Source organism: Trachypithecus francoisi, unplaced genomic scaffold (assembly GCF_009764315.1).
Source record: "Trachypithecus francoisi isolate TF-2019V2 unplaced genomic scaffold, Tfra_2.0 Lachesis_group14, whole genome shotgun sequence".
NCBI classification, from domain to species: domain Eukaryota; kingdom Metazoa; phylum Chordata; class Mammalia; order Primates; family Cercopithecidae; genus Trachypithecus; species Trachypithecus francoisi.
The window spans coordinates 37,239,365-37,257,548 of record NW_022681459.1 but is presented as its reverse complement, the minus strand read 5'-3'; the positions used below and the strand labels follow the sequence as shown (position 1 = coordinate 37,257,548).

General features: G+C 52.0%; 1 protein-coding gene across 2 annotated transcripts; it reads left to right on the top strand.

Annotated features, from left to right (window-relative positions):
• Positions 1-142: 142 nt before the first annotated feature.
• Positions 143-17,375, top strand: MB (myoglobin). 2 transcript variants are annotated; one of them, XM_033232772.1, is made up of 4 exons: positions 143-251; positions 5,742-5,844; positions 12,401-12,623; positions 16,696-17,375. In XM_033232772.1, exons 2-4 carry the CDS (start codon positions 5,750-5,752, stop codon positions 16,840-16,842), a joined length of 465 nt encoding a protein of 154 aa, XP_033088663.1. In that variant the 5' UTR covers positions 143-251; positions 5,742-5,749; the 3' UTR covers positions 16,843-17,375. The 2 variants fall into 2 exon arrangements, with proteins under 2 accessions (XP_033088663.1, XP_033088662.1); XM_033232771.1 differs by lacking the exon at positions 143-251 and adding an exon at positions 5,427-5,645.
• The last annotated feature ends 809 nt before the right edge of the window (positions 17,376-18,184 follow it).

Sequence of the window (18,184 nt, the reverse complement as noted above, 5' to 3'; positions counted from 1 at the left end):
AGCGGGGAGGGAGGCAGATCGGTGTCCCAGGCCACACCTGTTGACTGGGGGATTAGGGTGTTAGGTCCTTGCCAGCCCTCCTCCAATAAGCCCCTCCGGGCCTGCAGGGAGAGGAGGAGCCTTGCCATATAAACCGTATTTTTAGTTCCCTGTGCCTCTCTCTGGCTGCTATAAGACACCTCTCCCCACCCCCAGGCCTGGCCGCTTGGCTGGAAGCTCTGCGAGGACAGCTGGGGAGAAAGGGAGCTGTGGTCAGTATGATGGATGCTGAGGGGCTGGAGAGGAGCAGCCCTGGGGGGTGGGTTCCTGAGAGTCTGGAGCAAGCTTGGGGGTCCTGCTGCCCCATCAAGGGCCTTGAGCAGGTCCTGCAACTCCCAGGCCTCAGCCCTGCTCTGAGTCCTGGCCTGGCACTGGTCCAGGAGGGTAGACTCTGCCAGGGAGGCACAAGCTAAGCTAGGGGTGGGGAGGGAGGGCCTGCTGGCAGTGAGGAGGCACTGCCCAGACTGGCCTCCAAAGGCTGATTCCCAGAAGGAGGAGGAAGAGAGTAGTGAAGATCGTGGGGACTCCCGGCTTTGAGGAGCCAGAGTTCTCCTTCTTGCCACATCTTTGATCTCCCTTGGTGGTGTCTTAAGCCCAGATTTACCAAAGGGAATTGTCAGCTGCCCAAGGGCTAGCAAATTCCTAGGTCACCTAGATTGGATTTTCTGACCATAAAAATTGTGGGCCAGGTGCACAGCTGCCTGAGGGGCTCAAACCTGTGCAGGTGGGTGGGGAAATCCCCTTTGCTATAGCATTCTCTTTGTGTGCATGTGACCAGAGGTGAGAGTGGCTGGAGACTGAAGATGGCAGAGCCCGTCTTTCTCCACCAGACTGAGGCCCCCGACTTGCCTTGCCTGAGGAGGGTGCTCAGTGGAAGTCCTGGGATGTTCAGTCCGGACGAGAAGAGTCTTGGGTGAGCCTACGCCTTCTCTTGTGAGGCAGACTCAGCTGGGCCTCTATATCCCCAAGGAGCAGGCAGAGCCACCACAAGGAAGTGCATGTGACATGGAGGCATCTTTTGGTTCGACATAGAAAAGGATTTTTAAAGCTTTAGGTAGTGAGCTCACCGCTCCCAGGAGTATTCAAGCAGATGCCAGATGATGATCTGTAGGGAAAACTACGTTTAGTGGGAAATTGGACAAAATACCATTGAAGGCCTCTTTTAGTCATAAGATACTGTGGCCCTCTAACTCTAGATTTCTCTGCTTCTAGCTCTCTCTGAGTCTGGAATCTAGAACCCAAGTTTCTCAGGTGGTGAAAAGTTGAAGACTTTGACACTCTAGAAATTTAATTATTGGGAGCCTTGAGGATGATTCTACAAGTCTCAGTTTTGGATTCAAAGGATTCTGTGATATGAAAGGGGAAAAGAGGAGGTCTGACTTGGTGGGATCCAGTTTTTCCCCACTGGGTATCAGACTAATGTGCCCTGCATTCGTGCGTGTGTATGTGTGTGTAGCACTAGCGTGCAAGGCTGTAGAAAGTTTTGCACACAAAGGCAGCCTGGCTTTCCTATCATGTGTCCGCAGCTTCTCTGCCCCGGCCATAATGAAGGCTGTCACAGGGATAATAATAGCCCCCAAACAGAGCTGGTGACTCCAGGTAGCCATAGCAACTGTGAGGTAACGCTGCTCTGTTGTAGAGATGTGTAAGTACAAACAGATGTCGGTGCCTTCCCATTAGCTTAAAAGGTAAAACTTAAAAGGTCTGTCAACTTCAAAGCTACAGGTTTCCATGAGCACGCCAGTTAATGGGGGCGCTTGCCAAGCGGGTGATAGCTTCATATTAAACACTTCAGCATCAGTAATGGGTGGATGAGATTTTAAATGCTCAGGCTGTCCTCAGACAACTCAGGAGGCCAGAGATGGGAGAAGAGCTGGGATTCGGGTAGGAATCAGCCCTGCCCTGCCCCGCACCCTCAGGAGTGTTCTGACACTCTCGGGAGGGCACAGGCCAGAGAGCATTTGAAAACCGCACACTGCGTCTCAGTCGCCAGCAGTCCCGGATGTGCCCCTCGGCCTTCCCCAGCACACCGGGCAGGTGGCCCCGGGTCAGGTGTGGCACAGCTCAATCCCATCTCCTTCTTTCTGCCCTCCACTCTCTCACCTCCAGCGAGTGACCAGCAATAAGGGTCAAACTGCTGAGAGTCTGAGACTGGGGCAGACCCTTTCAGAATCGCCTTTCCTTCTGAGGCTGAGCCTGGAACAGACTGGGGCCTCAGTACTGGCCTGTTGAATGAATGAATGAACCAAGGAACAAACAGATGACTGACTGACTGACTGACTGAATGAATGAATGAGATCCCCTTTGGCATCTCCATGGCTTTTTTTTTTTTTTTTTTTTGTCTTTTGAGATGGAGTCTTGCTCTGTTGCCAGGCTGGAGTGCAGTGGCGCAATCTCGGCTCACTGCAACCTCCGCCTCCCAGGTTCAAGTGATTCTCCTGCCTCAGCCTCCCAAGTAGCTGGGACTACAGGTGCACACCACCACGCCTGGCTAATTTTTGTATTTTTAGTAGAGACAGGGTTTCACCGTGTTAGCCCGGGTAGTGTCATCTCTTGACCTTGTGATCCACCCACCTCGGCCTCCCAAATTGCTGGGATTACAGGCGTGAGCCACCGCACCCGGCCCCCCATGGCATTTTTAGCTACTCATTTTGTTACTGCTTCTTCCACTGCTAAAGAGATGGTCCTTTGGAGGTCGGCTGGCCTAGCGTTTGGGGTTGAGTTCTGGAAGGTCACTAGGGAATGGGGCGCCAGATGTGCAGCGTGTGTCTCTGACCCTTTTGGTCATTAGGAGTCAGCTGACTCCGTACACAGGACTCATTGAACGGAGACACAAGGCTCCTCCAGGGAGTGGTGGTTCCTGGCAGTCCTAGAACGGTCACCAGCCAGGTTTTAGAGACCCGCACAGAGGGCGTTCTGACCCAAAGTTGCACTGGGGAACTCCAAGTTTGGGGATTCTTTCTTTTTTTTTTGAGACAAAGTCTCGCTCTGTCGCCCAGGCTGGGGTGCAGTGGCCGGATCTCAGCTCACTGCAAGCTCCGCCTCCCGGGTTCATGCCATTCTCCTGCCTCAGCCTCCTGAGTAGCAGGGACTACAGGCGCCTGCCACCTCGCCCGGCTAATTTTTGTATTTTTTAGTAGAGACGGGGTTTCACGGTGTTAGCCAGGATGGTCTCGATCTCCTGACCTCGTGATCTGCCCGTCTCAGCCTCCCAAAGTGCTGGGATTACAGGCTTGAGCCACCGCGCCCGGCCGGGGATTCTTTTAATTTAAATCTTTTTCTAGCTACATTTCCTACTATCTGTCCAATTCTTACCAAACATCCCTGTTCACATTCTGAAGACGGGATCTGACTGGCAGAGCTAGTAGATGCTGACTTTTCAGATGGAGCCCTGACAATGCCTTTCTCAGCTTGGCTGTGACTGGCAGCAGGTTTGGGGGAGAATCGTGTGTCCCAGAACATGACTGGCTGCACCTACACCTCAGCAGGAGTGGGGCAGGGCAGTTATCTTCAAAAAGCTGTGTAGGTGGGGCAGTCGTTACTGACACATCCAGTGCAGAGCCAGGATGGCCCAAACACTGGCTTATCCTTTCCGAATCTCGTCTCCCACAGCTGTAAGGTGGGGTAGTGCTCCCTACCTCACAGGTGTTGTAAAGATTAGATGTAATCTTGCCAGGGAGGCACTTTGTAAACTGTAAAGTCCTATGCAGATGGAAGGAAAGGCCTGTGCCTGCCTTGATCATAGTACTACACAAACTGTACTGTACTTTCATTCCTCTTAGTTATCTCCCTAAAGAGACTCTGAGTTCCTCGAACACAGGAATGTGTTTTATTTGATTTTGTTATCCTCAACATGTAGCAGTGTTTGACACACAATAGGTGCTCTATCACTGTGAGATGGATGGATGGATGGATGGATGGATGGATGGAGGAACAGATGGATAGATGGATAGATGGAGGCATGGGTGAATGATGGATGGATAGATGGATGGAGGGGGCATGATGAATGGAGGGATAATGAGTGGATGGTTGAGGGGATGGGTGGATGGATGGAGGGAAGAACAGATGGATAGATGGATAGATGGAGGGATGGATGGATGGAGGGAGGGATGATGAACGGAGGGATGATGAGGGGATGGGTGGATGGAGGGATGGAGGGATGGAGGAATAGATAGATGGAGGGATGGGTGAGTGATGGGTGGATAGATGGATGGAGGGAGGGATGATGAATGGAGGAACAATGAATGGATGAATGAGGGGATGGGTGGATGGATGAATGGAGGGATGATGGATGGATGAATGAATTGATGGATGGATGTATGAACAGATGGATAGATGGGTAGATGGAGGGATTGGTGGATGATGGATGGATGGGTGGGTGGATAGATTAGTGAATGGATGGATAGACACAGAGATGATGGATGGATGAATGGATGAATTAAGGGATGACAGACGGATGGATGGATGAGTAACTGGATGGACAAATGGATAAATGGATAGATGGTTGAATAAGTGAATGGATGGAAGGAGGACGCATGGATGTAAGACAAGGCTAATCATCCTCCACTCACTTTCTTTGCAAGACCTTCCACCCGATTACTCAACAAACATTTATTCAGTTCAAATTTGGCACACAGCACCATGTGAGGCCCAAGAGATACGTGGGCTAATAAAACAGAGTTCCTGCCCTCCTGAAAACTGAAAAGAAGGGGTTCTGGCTTCCTGGGTTCAAATCCCAGCTCTACCAGCAACTAGCTGTGCATCTGTGATGTTTCCCCACTTCCTCTCAATTAAATGGGGATAATGTCAGTACTTATCACATAGGGAGGTCTTGGGGGGATTAAATGAGTTACCAAATGCCAAGTGTTTGGGACAGGGTCTGGCACCCAGCAAAGTCTCTTGTGAGTGTTGGCTGCTATTATCCTAATAGAGAAGCTGGCATGAAAACCAGGAAATAGGATGCCCCTTGGGCAATGCAACAGGAACCTACACAAAGAAAGGAAAGGAGGAAGCAGTGAATTGTGTCTTGAAGGAGTATGTCAAGAAAAACTTTTCAGAGGGAAACCTTTGAGCAGGGTCATGAAACCAGGAGTTCTCTAAGAGATTGTAGACTTGCCTGGGACCACCTGGCTATAAGCACAAAACCATTCGGTTCCTTTCTGTCACTTCTGGCTGGGTGAGGGGTCTCTGGCAAAGGGGCAGAAGGTGTGTGAGAGGCTACGAATGGCCAGGACTGTCCCGGGGCCAGCCAGGGCGCCTGGTGGCCAAGCTTAGAAACATGACAGGTCCTCCTGGGAGGGCCGATGGTAGGGAGTGTTGGGTTTCAGGCTGCTGGCGTCGGCCTCCGTGGTGCCCTTTCTGTCAGCTATCAGAGTCCAGACGGTGCCCAACCTCCTCCCCTTCTTTCCACACACACAACCACTCCACCCCCTGTGGCCTGAACTGTCCTGCCTCGCCACAATGGCACCTGCCCTAAAATAGCTTCCCATGTGAGGGCTAGAGAAAGGAAAAGATTAGACCCTCCCTGGATGAGAGAGAGAAAGAGAAGGAGGGCAGGGGAGGGGGAGAGCGAGCCATTGAGGGATCTTTGTCAAGCATCCCAGAAGGTATAAAAACGCCCTTGGGGCCAGGCGGTCTCAAACCCCAGCTGTTGGGACCAGGACACCCAGTGACTCCATATTTGCTCTTTTTGTCTTCTTCAGACTGCGCCATGGGGCTCAGCGACGGGGAATGGCAGTTGGTGCTGAACGTCTGGGGGAAGGTGGAGGCTGACATCCCAAGCCACGGGCAGGAAGTCCTCATCAGGTAAAGGAAGAGATTCTATTGTCCCTGCCACCTACACCCTAAGATCAAGGGTGTTCAGCTGCAAGATGGAAAGTTTGTACTGGGGTAGGTCAGTTGGCTGCATTAGTTAAGGGTGTTAGAACCCTCACTTGCTTTTTCGACTCAGGAGAGGGAAAGGGAGCCATTTCAGGCTCATGCCAGCAGCTGGAGGAAGCTTGAGAATCAAACCTTGGATGCCCAGAGTCCACCAGGAAGAATTTCAGAATTATAGACAGTCAGAGTTAACAAGGGCCCTGAGAGATTTTGTACAGCCACCTCTCTTACAGGATGAGGACAAAAAGGGACTGAGAAGGGGAGGACATTTCCAGAGTCACAGCCCATTAAATGCTCTTAAAGTGTCAAGGTTAAGACATGGTCTTCAAGGGGAGACAGATCTGGTTCTAGACTTGGCTCTGCCACTGAGCCACTGGGTGACCTTTGGGAAGGTACTCAACCTCTCGGAGCCTCAATTTCCTCTCCTGTACAGTGAGGGGATATCCTAATATCTACGTCCTGGAGGAGAAGTGAGAATTAAGTAAGATAATGCATGCGAGAGGCCTGGCATGGCTCCTGGCATCTACTGAGTACTAGAAATGTTGGTAGCTATTACAGATGAAGCCCAGGCTAAGGACCTTTCAAAGCGTCGCAATTAGAGAACAGAAGATAGAGGGTCATTAGTGACCTTTGATGTTGAGTATGTCTCCAGTTTGAGAGCTCGGAATGATGTGGTCTCCAAGTATATCCTGCCTTCTACCACAAGGACTTCCAGAATACACCACAGAAAACAAAATTCTGAGTTTTGCAAATAGAGGATAGCTGTGGTTTGTATATAGAAGTGCATCTCCTTGTTGCCTTCCATCCCAAATGGTGATACAGTCTTCTCTTCTCCTGGCCCCTTCCCTCACCATTCTGAGCTGGTTCCGTCACAAGTCTAATGGGTTATGAATCAACATTTCTGCCCCTGGGAGGAAGGAAGTGGGCTCCGGGGTTGCCACAAGTGAATGGATTGTCTTTGGCACTTTAATTTGCAGATTAATTTCTCCTTATTTGTGAGCCAGAGCCAATTTTCCTCTTCCACTCTGTCATCCTTTGGGTCTCCCTTGGGCTTTACCCATTTCCAGCTTCCGTCTGCCTTGGGAGCATGGCTGATCCTGGAAGCTACGTTATCTAAAATTTGAGCCCTTAGTGGTCCGTGCTAAAACACTTGAGGAAGGACAGTCGAGTTTACTATTGACTCTAATGGTAACATGGTGTGTTCATTATATCTTTCTTCTCCTGTCCCTGTCATCTGGCTGCAACAGGCCCTGCTGGATTGCATAAAGTGCCCCCCCGGCCAACACACACACACACACACAAATTGACATCAACTCCTGGGCCACCGATTTGCCGTGTGATCTTGGACAAGTCTCTCTACCTCTGGGTCTTATTTCTCTGTTGGTTGAGCGGTGGGATTGTCTTCCATGGTCTCTGAGATCCCGTCCCACGCTCATGTCCTAGAATTCTGAGTCCATGATGCACCTTTGCTTTTGGAGAGGAGGTAGGACAGTCAGGTGTGGAGGCAGGAGACCAGAGTTTGCAGAGCAGAGGTCTTTCCAAGGTGATTTGGGAGCTGCCAGACCTAAGGCAGTCGACTCGCATGTCTTGAAAGAGACTCAGGGTGCTGCATCATCAGGGAGGATCAGGGAGTTTTGCCAGGGGCTGGGGGCCAGGGATAAGACAGAATGCCTAGGGCTGCTGGCCCCTGAAAGGTCCTAGAGGCCTGGTGCCCTGTCACGTCTTAGGCTGTCGGACAAGCAGAGACTGTGCCAACTGGTTCTGCCCTCTCAGTGTTCGGGGTACAGGGAGGATGGCCGCCCTGGGGGCAGGGTGTAGGAGGCTCGCGTCCAGGACTGCAAATGTCCCTGTGGGAGTTGGCATCTTGGCTTTGTTCTAGATACTGACTCTGGATTTTCTAACTGACCTTGAAAGGTTATATCTCCAATCTTCTGATTGTAAAAGAGGGCAAGTTCCATGAAGCCCAGTCTGTAAAACACTGAGGCCTTCACTGCAAGTACACGAACATAAAATTCTAGAACATAGAAGCTTGGAAGGTCACTTGGAGATTCTGGCTCCAGGAGTGGGGCTTCGGAAGGAAGGGGGCTGCTAAGTGGGTTCCACATCCCAGTTTTTCCTTCCTTTACTCAAACCTTTTTTTGTTTTATTTACTTTGGCTTTTTTTTTTTTTTGGAACAAAGGATTTCAAGGCCATAAAATGTTTGAAAATCACTGGTGGTGATTTTCATTACAGGGAGGAACTGGGCCTGAGAGTCTCCACTGGTTAATGGCAGCCACAGGCAGGACCAAAAATTCCTGGGTGATGGCGATGACAATGGTAGAGATGATGACAGGAGAAAGACAGCAACCATTTATTCAGCACATACTGATTACTGGGCTCTGTGTTAAGTCTTTCACTTACTGAAGCCTGACAACAATCTTATGACGTAGATATGATTATGATCACCGCATTTAACAGAGAGGTTAAGTAACTTACCCCAAGTCACACAGTAAGTAAGAGAGTAGCTGCAATTCAAATTTAGGCAGCTTGGATCCAGAATCCTTGCTCCTTTTTTGTTGTTGTTGAGATGGAGTCTTGCTGGGATTACAGGTGCATGCCACCATGCTTGGCTAATTTTTGTATTTTTAGTAGAGACCGGGTTTTGCCATGTTGGCCAGGCTGGTCTCGAACTCCTGACCTCTGGTGATCTGCCCGCCTTGGCCTCCCAAAGTGCTGGGATTACAAGCATGAACCAATGCGCCCAGCCCACAATCCTTGCTCTTGACCACTATGCTATACTGCCCCATGAGCCACACGCAAGATGGGCTGCCATCAACATTCTGGTTCTTTTACTCTAGCAGAGCCAGAGGGGTGTTCATGGATCTGAGCGTGTGCTCCATGTTCCATGTGGGTGTCCAACGGGGCCTCAGTTCAGAGAACAGCAGGCAAACGACCTCCCTTCTCTCTGACTTGGCCTGAAGATCTGTCTGATGAACCAGGCCCACGGACGGCAGGGTTGAAGCTGGAAACACAGGCAAGCGGGGCTTTCTGAAATACTAGAGAAAACGCCTTTCGTCCATTTCCACAGGCTGAGGGGCTTCCATCTGTTCATTTTCCGGGTGGCTGTTATCAGGCAAATCCAGGAGAACGGCCTTCTGTGGCTGCCTGGGGGGCTCCTGGCTGCAAGGCCTGGGCCCACAGGAGGGCAGGCAGCTGTGTGGTGCCAAAATGATTTGGTGGGAACAAATTAGCCCAATTCTGCTCTGCTGTTTAAAGTAAACGTGGGGCGGGGCGTGGTGGCTCAGGCCTATAATCCCGGCACTTTGGGAGGCAGGATGGGAGGATTGCTTGAGTCCAGGAGTTCAAGACCAGCCTGGGCCACATAGTGAGACCTCTTCTCTACAAAAAATAAACAAAATTAGCTGGGCGTGGTGGCGGGCGCCTGTAGTCCCAGCTACTTGGGAGGCTGAGGTAGGAGGATCCCTTGGGCCCAGGAGATCGAGGCTGCAGTGAGCTGAGATCGCACCACTGCACTCCAGGCTGGGCAACAGTGATAACCTCTCTCAAAAAAATATTAGTAGGCTGGGCGCGGTGGCTCAAGCCTGTAATCCCAGCACTTTGGGAGGCCGAGACGGGCGGATCACGAGGTCAGGAGATCGAGACCATCCTGGCTAACACAGTGAAACCCCGTCTCTACTAAAAAAATACAAAAAACTAGCCGGGCGAGGTGGTGGGAGCCTGTAGTCCCAGCTACTCGGGAGGCTGAGGCAGGAGAATGGCGTGAACCTGGGAGGCGGAGCTTGCAGTGAGCTGAGATCCAGCCACTGTACTTCAGCCTGGGCGACAGAGCGAGACTTTGTCTCAAAAAAAAAAAAAAAAAAATTTGTAAAGTAAATAAGAGCTCTCTCCCTGGCTGTCTGGTGCTGAGAGTGGAAAGTAAGGTATTGGCAGGTCTAGACCTACCCTTTTGGTTTACATATGGATGAGCCAAGATCCAGAGAGGTTAACTGACTTCAACATCACAGAGCACATTGGCGCCAGAACTGGGACCGGAACTCGGCTTCCATAACTGTCAGTCCCATGTTCTCTTCCCTGGATATCAGAGGTCAGGAGCAGGTCCCAAAATGTCTGAGACCCCCAGCTGCCTTGTGTCCCAAATTTTTGGCCCTGTTCTGCCCCAGACAGTCTCCTTTCAGCGTCCTGACCTCAGACCATCGCCTGTGCTGCCAGGTCTTGCATCTGTCAGGCGGGAGTTCAAGGATCATTGTCGCCAGATAATAATAGTCAGGAGCTCAGGGACCCTTGGATGAAAGGTGTCAGAGACAAGCTGTCAGTGACGCACGAGGATTTGGACCGGGTCCTGGGGCACGGCGGCAGACCATGCCCAACGTGGGGGAAGGGAGTCTATGTGGCCCAGTGGATTTGGGGCTGGACTCACATCCCGGTTTGCACGCTTGTGTCAGGACACATGCGATCTTGGAGCAGGTGAATTGTTGATGTTATCAACAAGACACACTCTTTATTAGGAATCCAGGATCCTGGGATAGGATGGACTTTGAGATCAGAGAATCCAGCCCCCTCTTCCAAACACACAATTATTTTATCACCCAAAGAAACACTTTCAACACCATTCTCACACACTTACTATTTGATCAATAATCAGATCTCCCATCAGGAAGGGGGCCTAATAACTTGTTAGGTCCAACTTCGAATACGTGCACAGAGACACACACAAATGCGCACTTTGTAAAACAAAGGTGGCCGGGCGCAGTGGCTCACGCCTGTAATCCCAGCACTTTGGGAGGCCGAGGTGGGCGGATCATCTGAGGTCAGGAGTTCGAGACCAGCCTGGCCAACGTGGCAAAACCCCGTCTCTACTAAAAAATACAAAGAGTTAGCCGGGCGTCGTGGCGCATGCCTGTAGTCCCAGCTACTTGGGAGGCTGAGGCAGGAGAATTGCTCAAATCCAGGAGGTGAAGGTTGCAGTGAACTGAGATTGCACCACTGCACTCCAGCCTGGGCAGCAGAGCAAGACTCCATCTCAAAACAAAAACAAAACATGAACTCATTCTCGGGTTGAGGAGCTGAGCGTCCTGGTCGTGAAATATCCTCCGCATAAAACCCTGGGATGGAGACTACGGGGATCAGGTGCTTCCTTGTGACTTCTGGGCGTGGTGGCTCAGGGCGCAAACTGGAGTGTGGCCACAGTACATACTGTGTACTTTTACAAGGATGTCATGGAACCTGGAAACCATAAAAGAGGAGCTTTGCAAGGAACTGAAACCGTTAGACAGGAGAGAGAACCCTGAGCAGACAGGGCTGCCCCTGCCAAACGTGCCAGGCTGTGGCACAAGGGAAAGGGTGGCACTTATGAAACTGCTTCATTTTGGGTTTGGGTCTGGGCTCTGCTGCTGGCCAGCCACGTGACCTTGGGCAAACCACTTCTCTCTGTGGTCTTCCATGAGTGAAAGGCAGAAACTCACTCCTACCCAGAGGGCACGTCCTACTCCCTTTAACCAGTATCCACCTGCTCACGGCAGGAAGGACCGAGATCGAAAGCTGGAGGTGGGTGCTCAGGGTCCCAGCAGAGGCCTCTGGGGCACCTCACTGAGTGCCTGGCAGGAGTGGGTGCCTGTCTCAGGGCTGGGTTGGGGTGCTCCCACCAGGATCCTTCATCAGCTGCACAGGGAGGGGACTGGGAGGTTCAGAGAGTCACAGCTTGGGCTCAAAACAAGCGACGGGTTTCTGAGTGTGAGGATTGTTCTGGAGTGGAATGGTCCTCACACGTAGGAGCGAGCCTCCTGTAGCTAGAGGTATTTAAGCAGCTGAAGGACAAATCCCTAGGCAGGAAGTTGCAGAGATGGTCGCAGCGTGGACTAGAACTGCTGTTTTGGTCACTCAGACCTCGTAGCCTGGCTTCTCTGGACAGCACCCCTGCAATAATGAGCTGGCGACTTCATGCCTTGGAACCTCTGTCTCCACATCTGTAAAGTGGGAATAATATGAATGACTCAAAAGGAAAATGCAAATTGAGTCTATCATGGAACCTGGCACATAGCAGGTGCTCAGCTAGTCCAGGGTCCTTCAGCCTCAGTGTTCCTGGTCCACCCACAATGCCATTCAGCCATCTCCTCTCCAGGCAACTTGGGGGAAAATTGGAATGAAACCAGCGAGCAATGCAGAGATGCTTTCTTCCTTCCTGCCCCTCATAGTAAAGAAGATGATAATGCTAATAAAATAACAATAGCAAGCATTTATATGACACTCACTATGTGCCAGACACCCTGTTGGTACATAGCACACACTAGCTCACTTAATCCTTTAAGTAGGGACAAGTTATCCCCATTCCTTGTATGAGGAAGCTGAGGCACAGAGAGGTGAAGCAAATGGCCCAAAGTCACACAGCTGGGAAGACAGGGAACTAAACTTGAACTCTAGTCTGGCTGCCCCTAGACCTCACACCGCACCTCCCATGCCTAACTCCAGCCTTCCCTGTGCCCACAGGCTCTTTAAGGGTCACCCTGAGACCCTGGAGAAGTTTGACAAGTTCAAGCACCTGAAGTCAGAGGACGAGATGAAGGCGTCTGAGGACCTGAAGAAGCATGGTGCCACCGTGCTCACTGCCCTGGGCGGCATCCTTAAGAAGAAGGGGCATCACGAGGCAGAGATTAAGCCCCTGGCACAGTCGCATGCCACCAAGCACAAGATCCCTGTGAAGTACCTGGAGGTAGGAGGCAGAGCCTGCGCAGGTGGGAGGATGTGGGGAAGGCCTCGGGGTGGGGCAATGGGATCTGGGTTCGAGTCCCAGCTCAGCCACTAACTTGTGGGATGTCCTATGCTACTCCTCTCTGTGCCCCAGGTTTCTCATTTGTAAAGGGGATTGCCACCCACTTTGCCTTCCTCCTGGGATCGTTGAGAATGAACACATTTAGCATTTTTAATTTAGCATGTCAAATTCACATCTTATTACCAAAGAGGAAGGGGAGAGGGGATATTGGGTGCAAAATTTGCATCCTCTCCATGGGTAGGTACCACGATCATATCCATTCGATAGATGGGGAAACTGAGGCACACAGAGGTTACGCAGCTTGTCCATGGTCACAGAGGTGGATAACAGCAGAGCCAAGATTCAAATGCAGGTCTCTATTACTACAGAACCCCAGCCCCTGTGCCACTGGGAGTCTGGTACATGCAGGACTTACGTGGCAGGAGCTCAGTGACTGGGGCTCAATTTGGTGCAGGGGTGGCCAGCAGGCTGGCTGTACCAGTTCCAGCATCTTCACAGATGGAGAGATAAGACCTTGGTTTCCAGCACAAGCAATGGGTTTGAACCTCCTGAGATGGGTTGGAAAGTTGGGTGGATCAGGGTTGGGGGCAGGAGCCTGGGCTTCAGGTTGTGTGTCTATAACTGGTGGGAGGAGGCGATCTGTGGAGAGGAGGGAGCTGGGGATGAAGGACTACAGGGACAGTTGCATGCCCTGAAGGTAGAAACAGCAGGAAGTCTGGTGCAGCAATGAAGCTGAGGATGTGGTGATAGCTACCCGCTGGGATGGGCCACAGTGAGCATTTGCTGCTATGCCTAGCACATGGTATCCATCCTCAAAGTTGCCTCATGGCCAAAATGGCTGCAAGAGCTCCAGTCACCTCTTCTATATCCCCAACTGGAAGGAGGAGAAGAGAGGAATGCTCTCTTTTGAGGAGTTTAAGGAGTCCCAGAAATCTTTTTTTTTTTTTTTTTTTTTTTTTTTTTTTTTTTTTTTTTTTTTTTTTGAGACGGAGTCTTGCTCTGCCACCCAGGCTGGAGTGCAGTGGCCGGATCTCAGCTCACTGCAAGCTCCGCCTCCTGGGTTTACGCCATTCTCCTGCCTCAGCCTCCCGAGTAGCTGGGACTACAGGCGCCCGCCTCGTCGCCCGGCTAGTTTTTTGTATTTTTAAGTAGAGACAGGGTTTCACCGTATTAGCCAGGATGGTCTCGATCTCCTGACCTCGTGATCCGCCCGTCTCGGCCTCCCAAAGTGCTGGGATTACAGGCCCCAGAAATCTTATCCAACAATTTTATTTACATCTCATTGGCTGGAAGTTAGTTCTGGAGCCACCCTGTCTGCGTGGGAAGCTGGGAAAGGTGGTCTATTACTCCTCCAAATACAACTAGTGTTCTGTTACCAAGGAAGAAGGGGAAATGGATATTGTGGAGGTAATTAGCAGTCTCTGCCCCAGGCACGTACCCTTCTCATCCCCTTTTTACTGGTTTGGAAATTGAGAGATCAGAGAGGTTAAGTAGCTTGTCCAAGGTCACACAGCTGATAAGCCAGGAGGTACAGTCAGATCTATGGTACTCTGGAACCAGGCTCTGAATCCACTGTGGCACAATATCACCTCTTGCTTGACAACCACCACCACCCCTCTTTAGCCTCAACCCTTGCACCCCACCCAGCGATTGTGCAGAGTCCTGCCTGCCCAGCTGCTCCACATCACCAGCCTGAACAGACAGCCCTGCACGTGAGGCCATCCCTGCCTCCCCATCTTCTCTCTGCAAATCCCTGTTCATCCGCTAAGGCCCAGTGTGAAGCCATCTCCCCTACTTGGGCCCCAGGCCCACGAGGCCCTCAGCTGCTCCATCTGCCAGCCCCTCCCTGCACTGTGGCACTTTATCCTCATCCCCGGTCATAGCACTGCCAGGCTGTGTTATAATTTGTCTCTTTGCCCAGTGGTCTCCCAGCAGGCACTCAGCTCCCGAGCGGCTACCCTTTCTGTGCCCCAGTGGCATGTGGTTGGCTCACCATACACTTCCAATGACTGAGTTCTCTCTCTAGAGAGGAAGAAGCTGAGTCTTGGAGAGAAAAAACCACGCAGCCAAGATATCACAACCAGTTGGCCGCTAGAACCCAGGTCTCCCTAGAACATGCTTAATCTGATGCATAACCTCTGCAAAAAATTAAGGCAGAGCTCAGGTATCCGCTCCTCCCCCTCACGGTGGACCGTCCTTCTGCGCTGTTCCTAAGGCAGTCTCCACCTCACCTGTGGACAGATCGTCTCTCTGAGGGACTGAGGGGCTGCATAGGGTGGTGGGTACCAAGAGGGTTTTCATTTCTCAATTATGCAGCGGCCCCATTCCACTGTTTTCTAGATATGAGAGGCTCTGCCAGGCATGGACTCTAGAAAGTCTGAACTGGGGGTCCAACCAGGTCATCTGGGTGGGTGAAGTCACACATGGGGTTGGGGCATAGGTGGCCCTGGAACTTGGTTCTCTCAAGTTCTCTAAGGACAGGGCTTGCTCCATGACACCCCGAGCCCCCACTTTGTTTTGTGGCATTCATGAAATGGAAGGTGAAGTTAAGTGTCCACCTCGATGCCCGAGAGGAGGCGTTTGTGGAGCTGTTCCTCTTTCTGAGCGGAGGGGTTTACGGGGTGTTGATGCTTCTTGAGGCCTCCCTTTGCATGTCCCACCCGCGACTATCCCTGCTTTATGTCACTTGCACCCTGGGGCCCTGAGAAAACGAGAAACCCAGCCTTGGTTCAGCCACTGCTTCCATTCCCAGCTTTGGCAGTGACCTGCCCACAGCCTCCTGGGCACAAATCCATCTCTGCTCTCAGCTTCCTGTGTGACCTCCGTCTGGCCACTTGTCTCCTCTGTAAAATGACACTCCTTGGTGCACCGGCCAGGGCTGCGGTTGGGATAAAATCTGGTTAACTGTTGAGAAAGCACAGCCGCGTTTTACATCCACCAGTCTTTCCGTCCCTAAAGCAGCCCCATGTTACATCTCCGTTTTCCCATGCCCATCTCTGTTATCCGGGCAATGAGACTGTAGGTACTAAAGTAAATGGCAATGCTGAGGCTGATAGCAGACATTCTCCATCCTGGGAGCCAGCTGTGGGCCTCAGGCCTGTCCTCTTCCTCTCTCTGCTTCCCTCCCACCAGTGTTTCTGCGCTTGGTACAAAAAATAGGAGGCTGTACCCCAAAAATAAGGGCTTTAAAACAATAACTGTATCAAGTCGTTAAGTATGCAAAAATTGCATACACACAAATAGAAATACTTCCTTTCTAGACTTTCTGATTGCAAAATCCTGAATACAATAATGAAATCTGAGCATTTCCCTTCTTTTCTGCTGCCCCCATGCGGGTGGTGCCCTGAGCTCTCACCTGGCTTCAGTGGAGTCCACATCCTGATAGAGTGGAGGGGGCTGTGGGTAAGAGCCTGGGCTCCGGATCCGGCCCTCCTGGGTCCAAATGCCCCTTCCATTCAACCTCCTCTTGCCTCAGTTTCCACATCTGTAAATGGAGGGCAGTGGCAGTATCTATCCCACAGTGGTTGTGGGGATCAAAGGGGTTCATCCATGGAGATCACACAGACTCTCACCCGGTGCCTACAAAGTGCTCAATACACGGTCCTGGAATAAAGAGAAGGTGGGGGCCGGGCGCGGTGGCTCAAGCCTGTAATCCCAGCACTTTGGGAGGCCGAGACGGGTGGATCACGAGGTCAGGAGATCGAGACCATCCTGGCCAACACGGTGAAACCCCGTCTCTACTAAAAATTACAAAAAAACTAGCCGGTCGAGGTGGCGGGCGCCTGTAGTCCCAGCTACGCCGGAAGCTGAGGCAGGAGAATAGCGTGAACCCAGGAGGCGGAGCTTGCAGTGAGCTGAGATCCGGCCACTGCACTCCAGCCTGGGCGACAGAGCAAGACTCCGTCTCAAAAAAAAAAAAAAAGAGAGAGAAGGTGGGAGGAGACCTGGCCCCCATCTGGCTCCTGGTTTGTCCCACCCCGGTGACCACCTTCTCTCTTCACCCTCCCTGCAGTTAATCTCGGAATCCATCATTCAAGTTCTGCAGAGCAAGCATCCCGGGGACTTTGGTGCCGACGCCCAGGGGGCCATGAACAAGGCCCTGGAGCTGTTCCGGAACGACATGGCCGCCAAGTACAAGGAGCTGGGCTTCCAGGGTTAGGCCCCTGCTGCCCCCACCCCACCCACCTGGGCCCCGGTTCCAAGAGAGGGCGGGGATCTGAGCTCGTGTAGCCGTGTGGAGCTTGCTTCTGAGTGTCTGCTTTGTTTAGTAGAGGTGGGCAGGAGAAGCTGAGGGGCTGCGGCTGGGGCGCTGAAGTTGGCTTCGCATGCCCAGCCATGGGCCTCCCTGTGGAATGTCATCACCCTGGGAACCAGGAGTGGCCCTTGGCTCACTGTGTTCTTCATGGTTTGGGTCGGAGTTAATTGTCCTTTCTTCTAAATCCCAACCTAACTTCTTCCAACCTCCAAACTGACTGTAACCCCAAATCCAAGCCATTAAGTACACCTGACAGTAGCAGTTTTCTGATTCATCACTGGCCCCTTGAAGACAGCAGAATGTCCCTTTGCAATGAGGAGGAGATCTGGGCTGGGCGGAGCAGCTGGGGAAGCGTTTGAGTATCTGGAACATGTGTGTGCCTTCTCAGGTATGGCAGTGACTCACCTGGTTTTAATAAAACACTCTGCAACATCTCAGTCTCTGCCTGGCATTTTTCATCTCCTAGAGTAAATGACGCCCCCACCAGCACCAGCATCAAGGAAGAAATGGGGGGAAGGCAGACCCTGGTTTGTGTGTGCAGAGAGCCTCAGGGAAGAGGAGAAGGGGAGGAGGAGAAGCAGGAGGGTGAGAGGGACAGGAGCCCACCATCCTTAGGCCACCGCTCAGAGGCAGGCCCACTGCAGGGCATGGGGAAATGGAGGGGACAGCCTTGGCCCCAGTCTTGAGAGTATCTGCTCTTTGGGGGAGGGGGAAGGCAGCAAACAGACCTCTGCAATACAAGGAGAGAGTGACAGGTGCGCCGGGCTGTGGGAACCCAGAGGAGAGGGGACAGGATGAGGGAACAGATCATCATTATGGCTGCAACACCTTCAGTAACATGGGAAGGTCACCCGGCTAGTAAGTGGTAGAGCTGGGACTCAAACTATGGCCTGGAAGGCAGCAGGGACTCCAGCCAGGGAGACAGCAAGGCGGCCAGCCAGTGGCAGCTGCTGACCTTCTGGCCACAGAGAAAGGACAGACACATGGGGAATAATTTACAAATACAGGCCAGGAGACAAAATCCATATCTGCAAAGGCAGAGTGCACGGGCAGAATATGTAAGTATCGCTGCAAGAGTCAAGAATAAAATGTTGGCAACTAATTGTGGCAGCCAGGAAGCAGGCTGCAGCAGAGGGTGTGGAAAGGGGCCTGGAAAAGGGCCTGCTGGGCTGGACCGGCCCAGGTGCCCAAGCCATGAGGGCCTAAAATGCCACCACAACTCTGGGCACCATCTCTGGGAAGCCCC

Coding starts and splice junctions, on each gene's coding strand:
- MB (XM_033232772.1), top strand. CDS start 5,750: ATGGGGCTCAGCGACGGGGAATGGCAGTTGGTGCTGAACGTCTGGGGG. Junction 5,845..12,400: donor GGGCAGGAAGTCCTCATCAG/GTAAAGGAAGAG, acceptor CTGTGCCCACAG/GCTCTTTAAGGGTCACCCTG. Junction 12,624..16,695: donor TCCCTGTGAAGTACCTGGAG/GTAGGAGGCAGA, acceptor CCCTCCCTGCAG/TTAATCTCGGAATCCATCAT.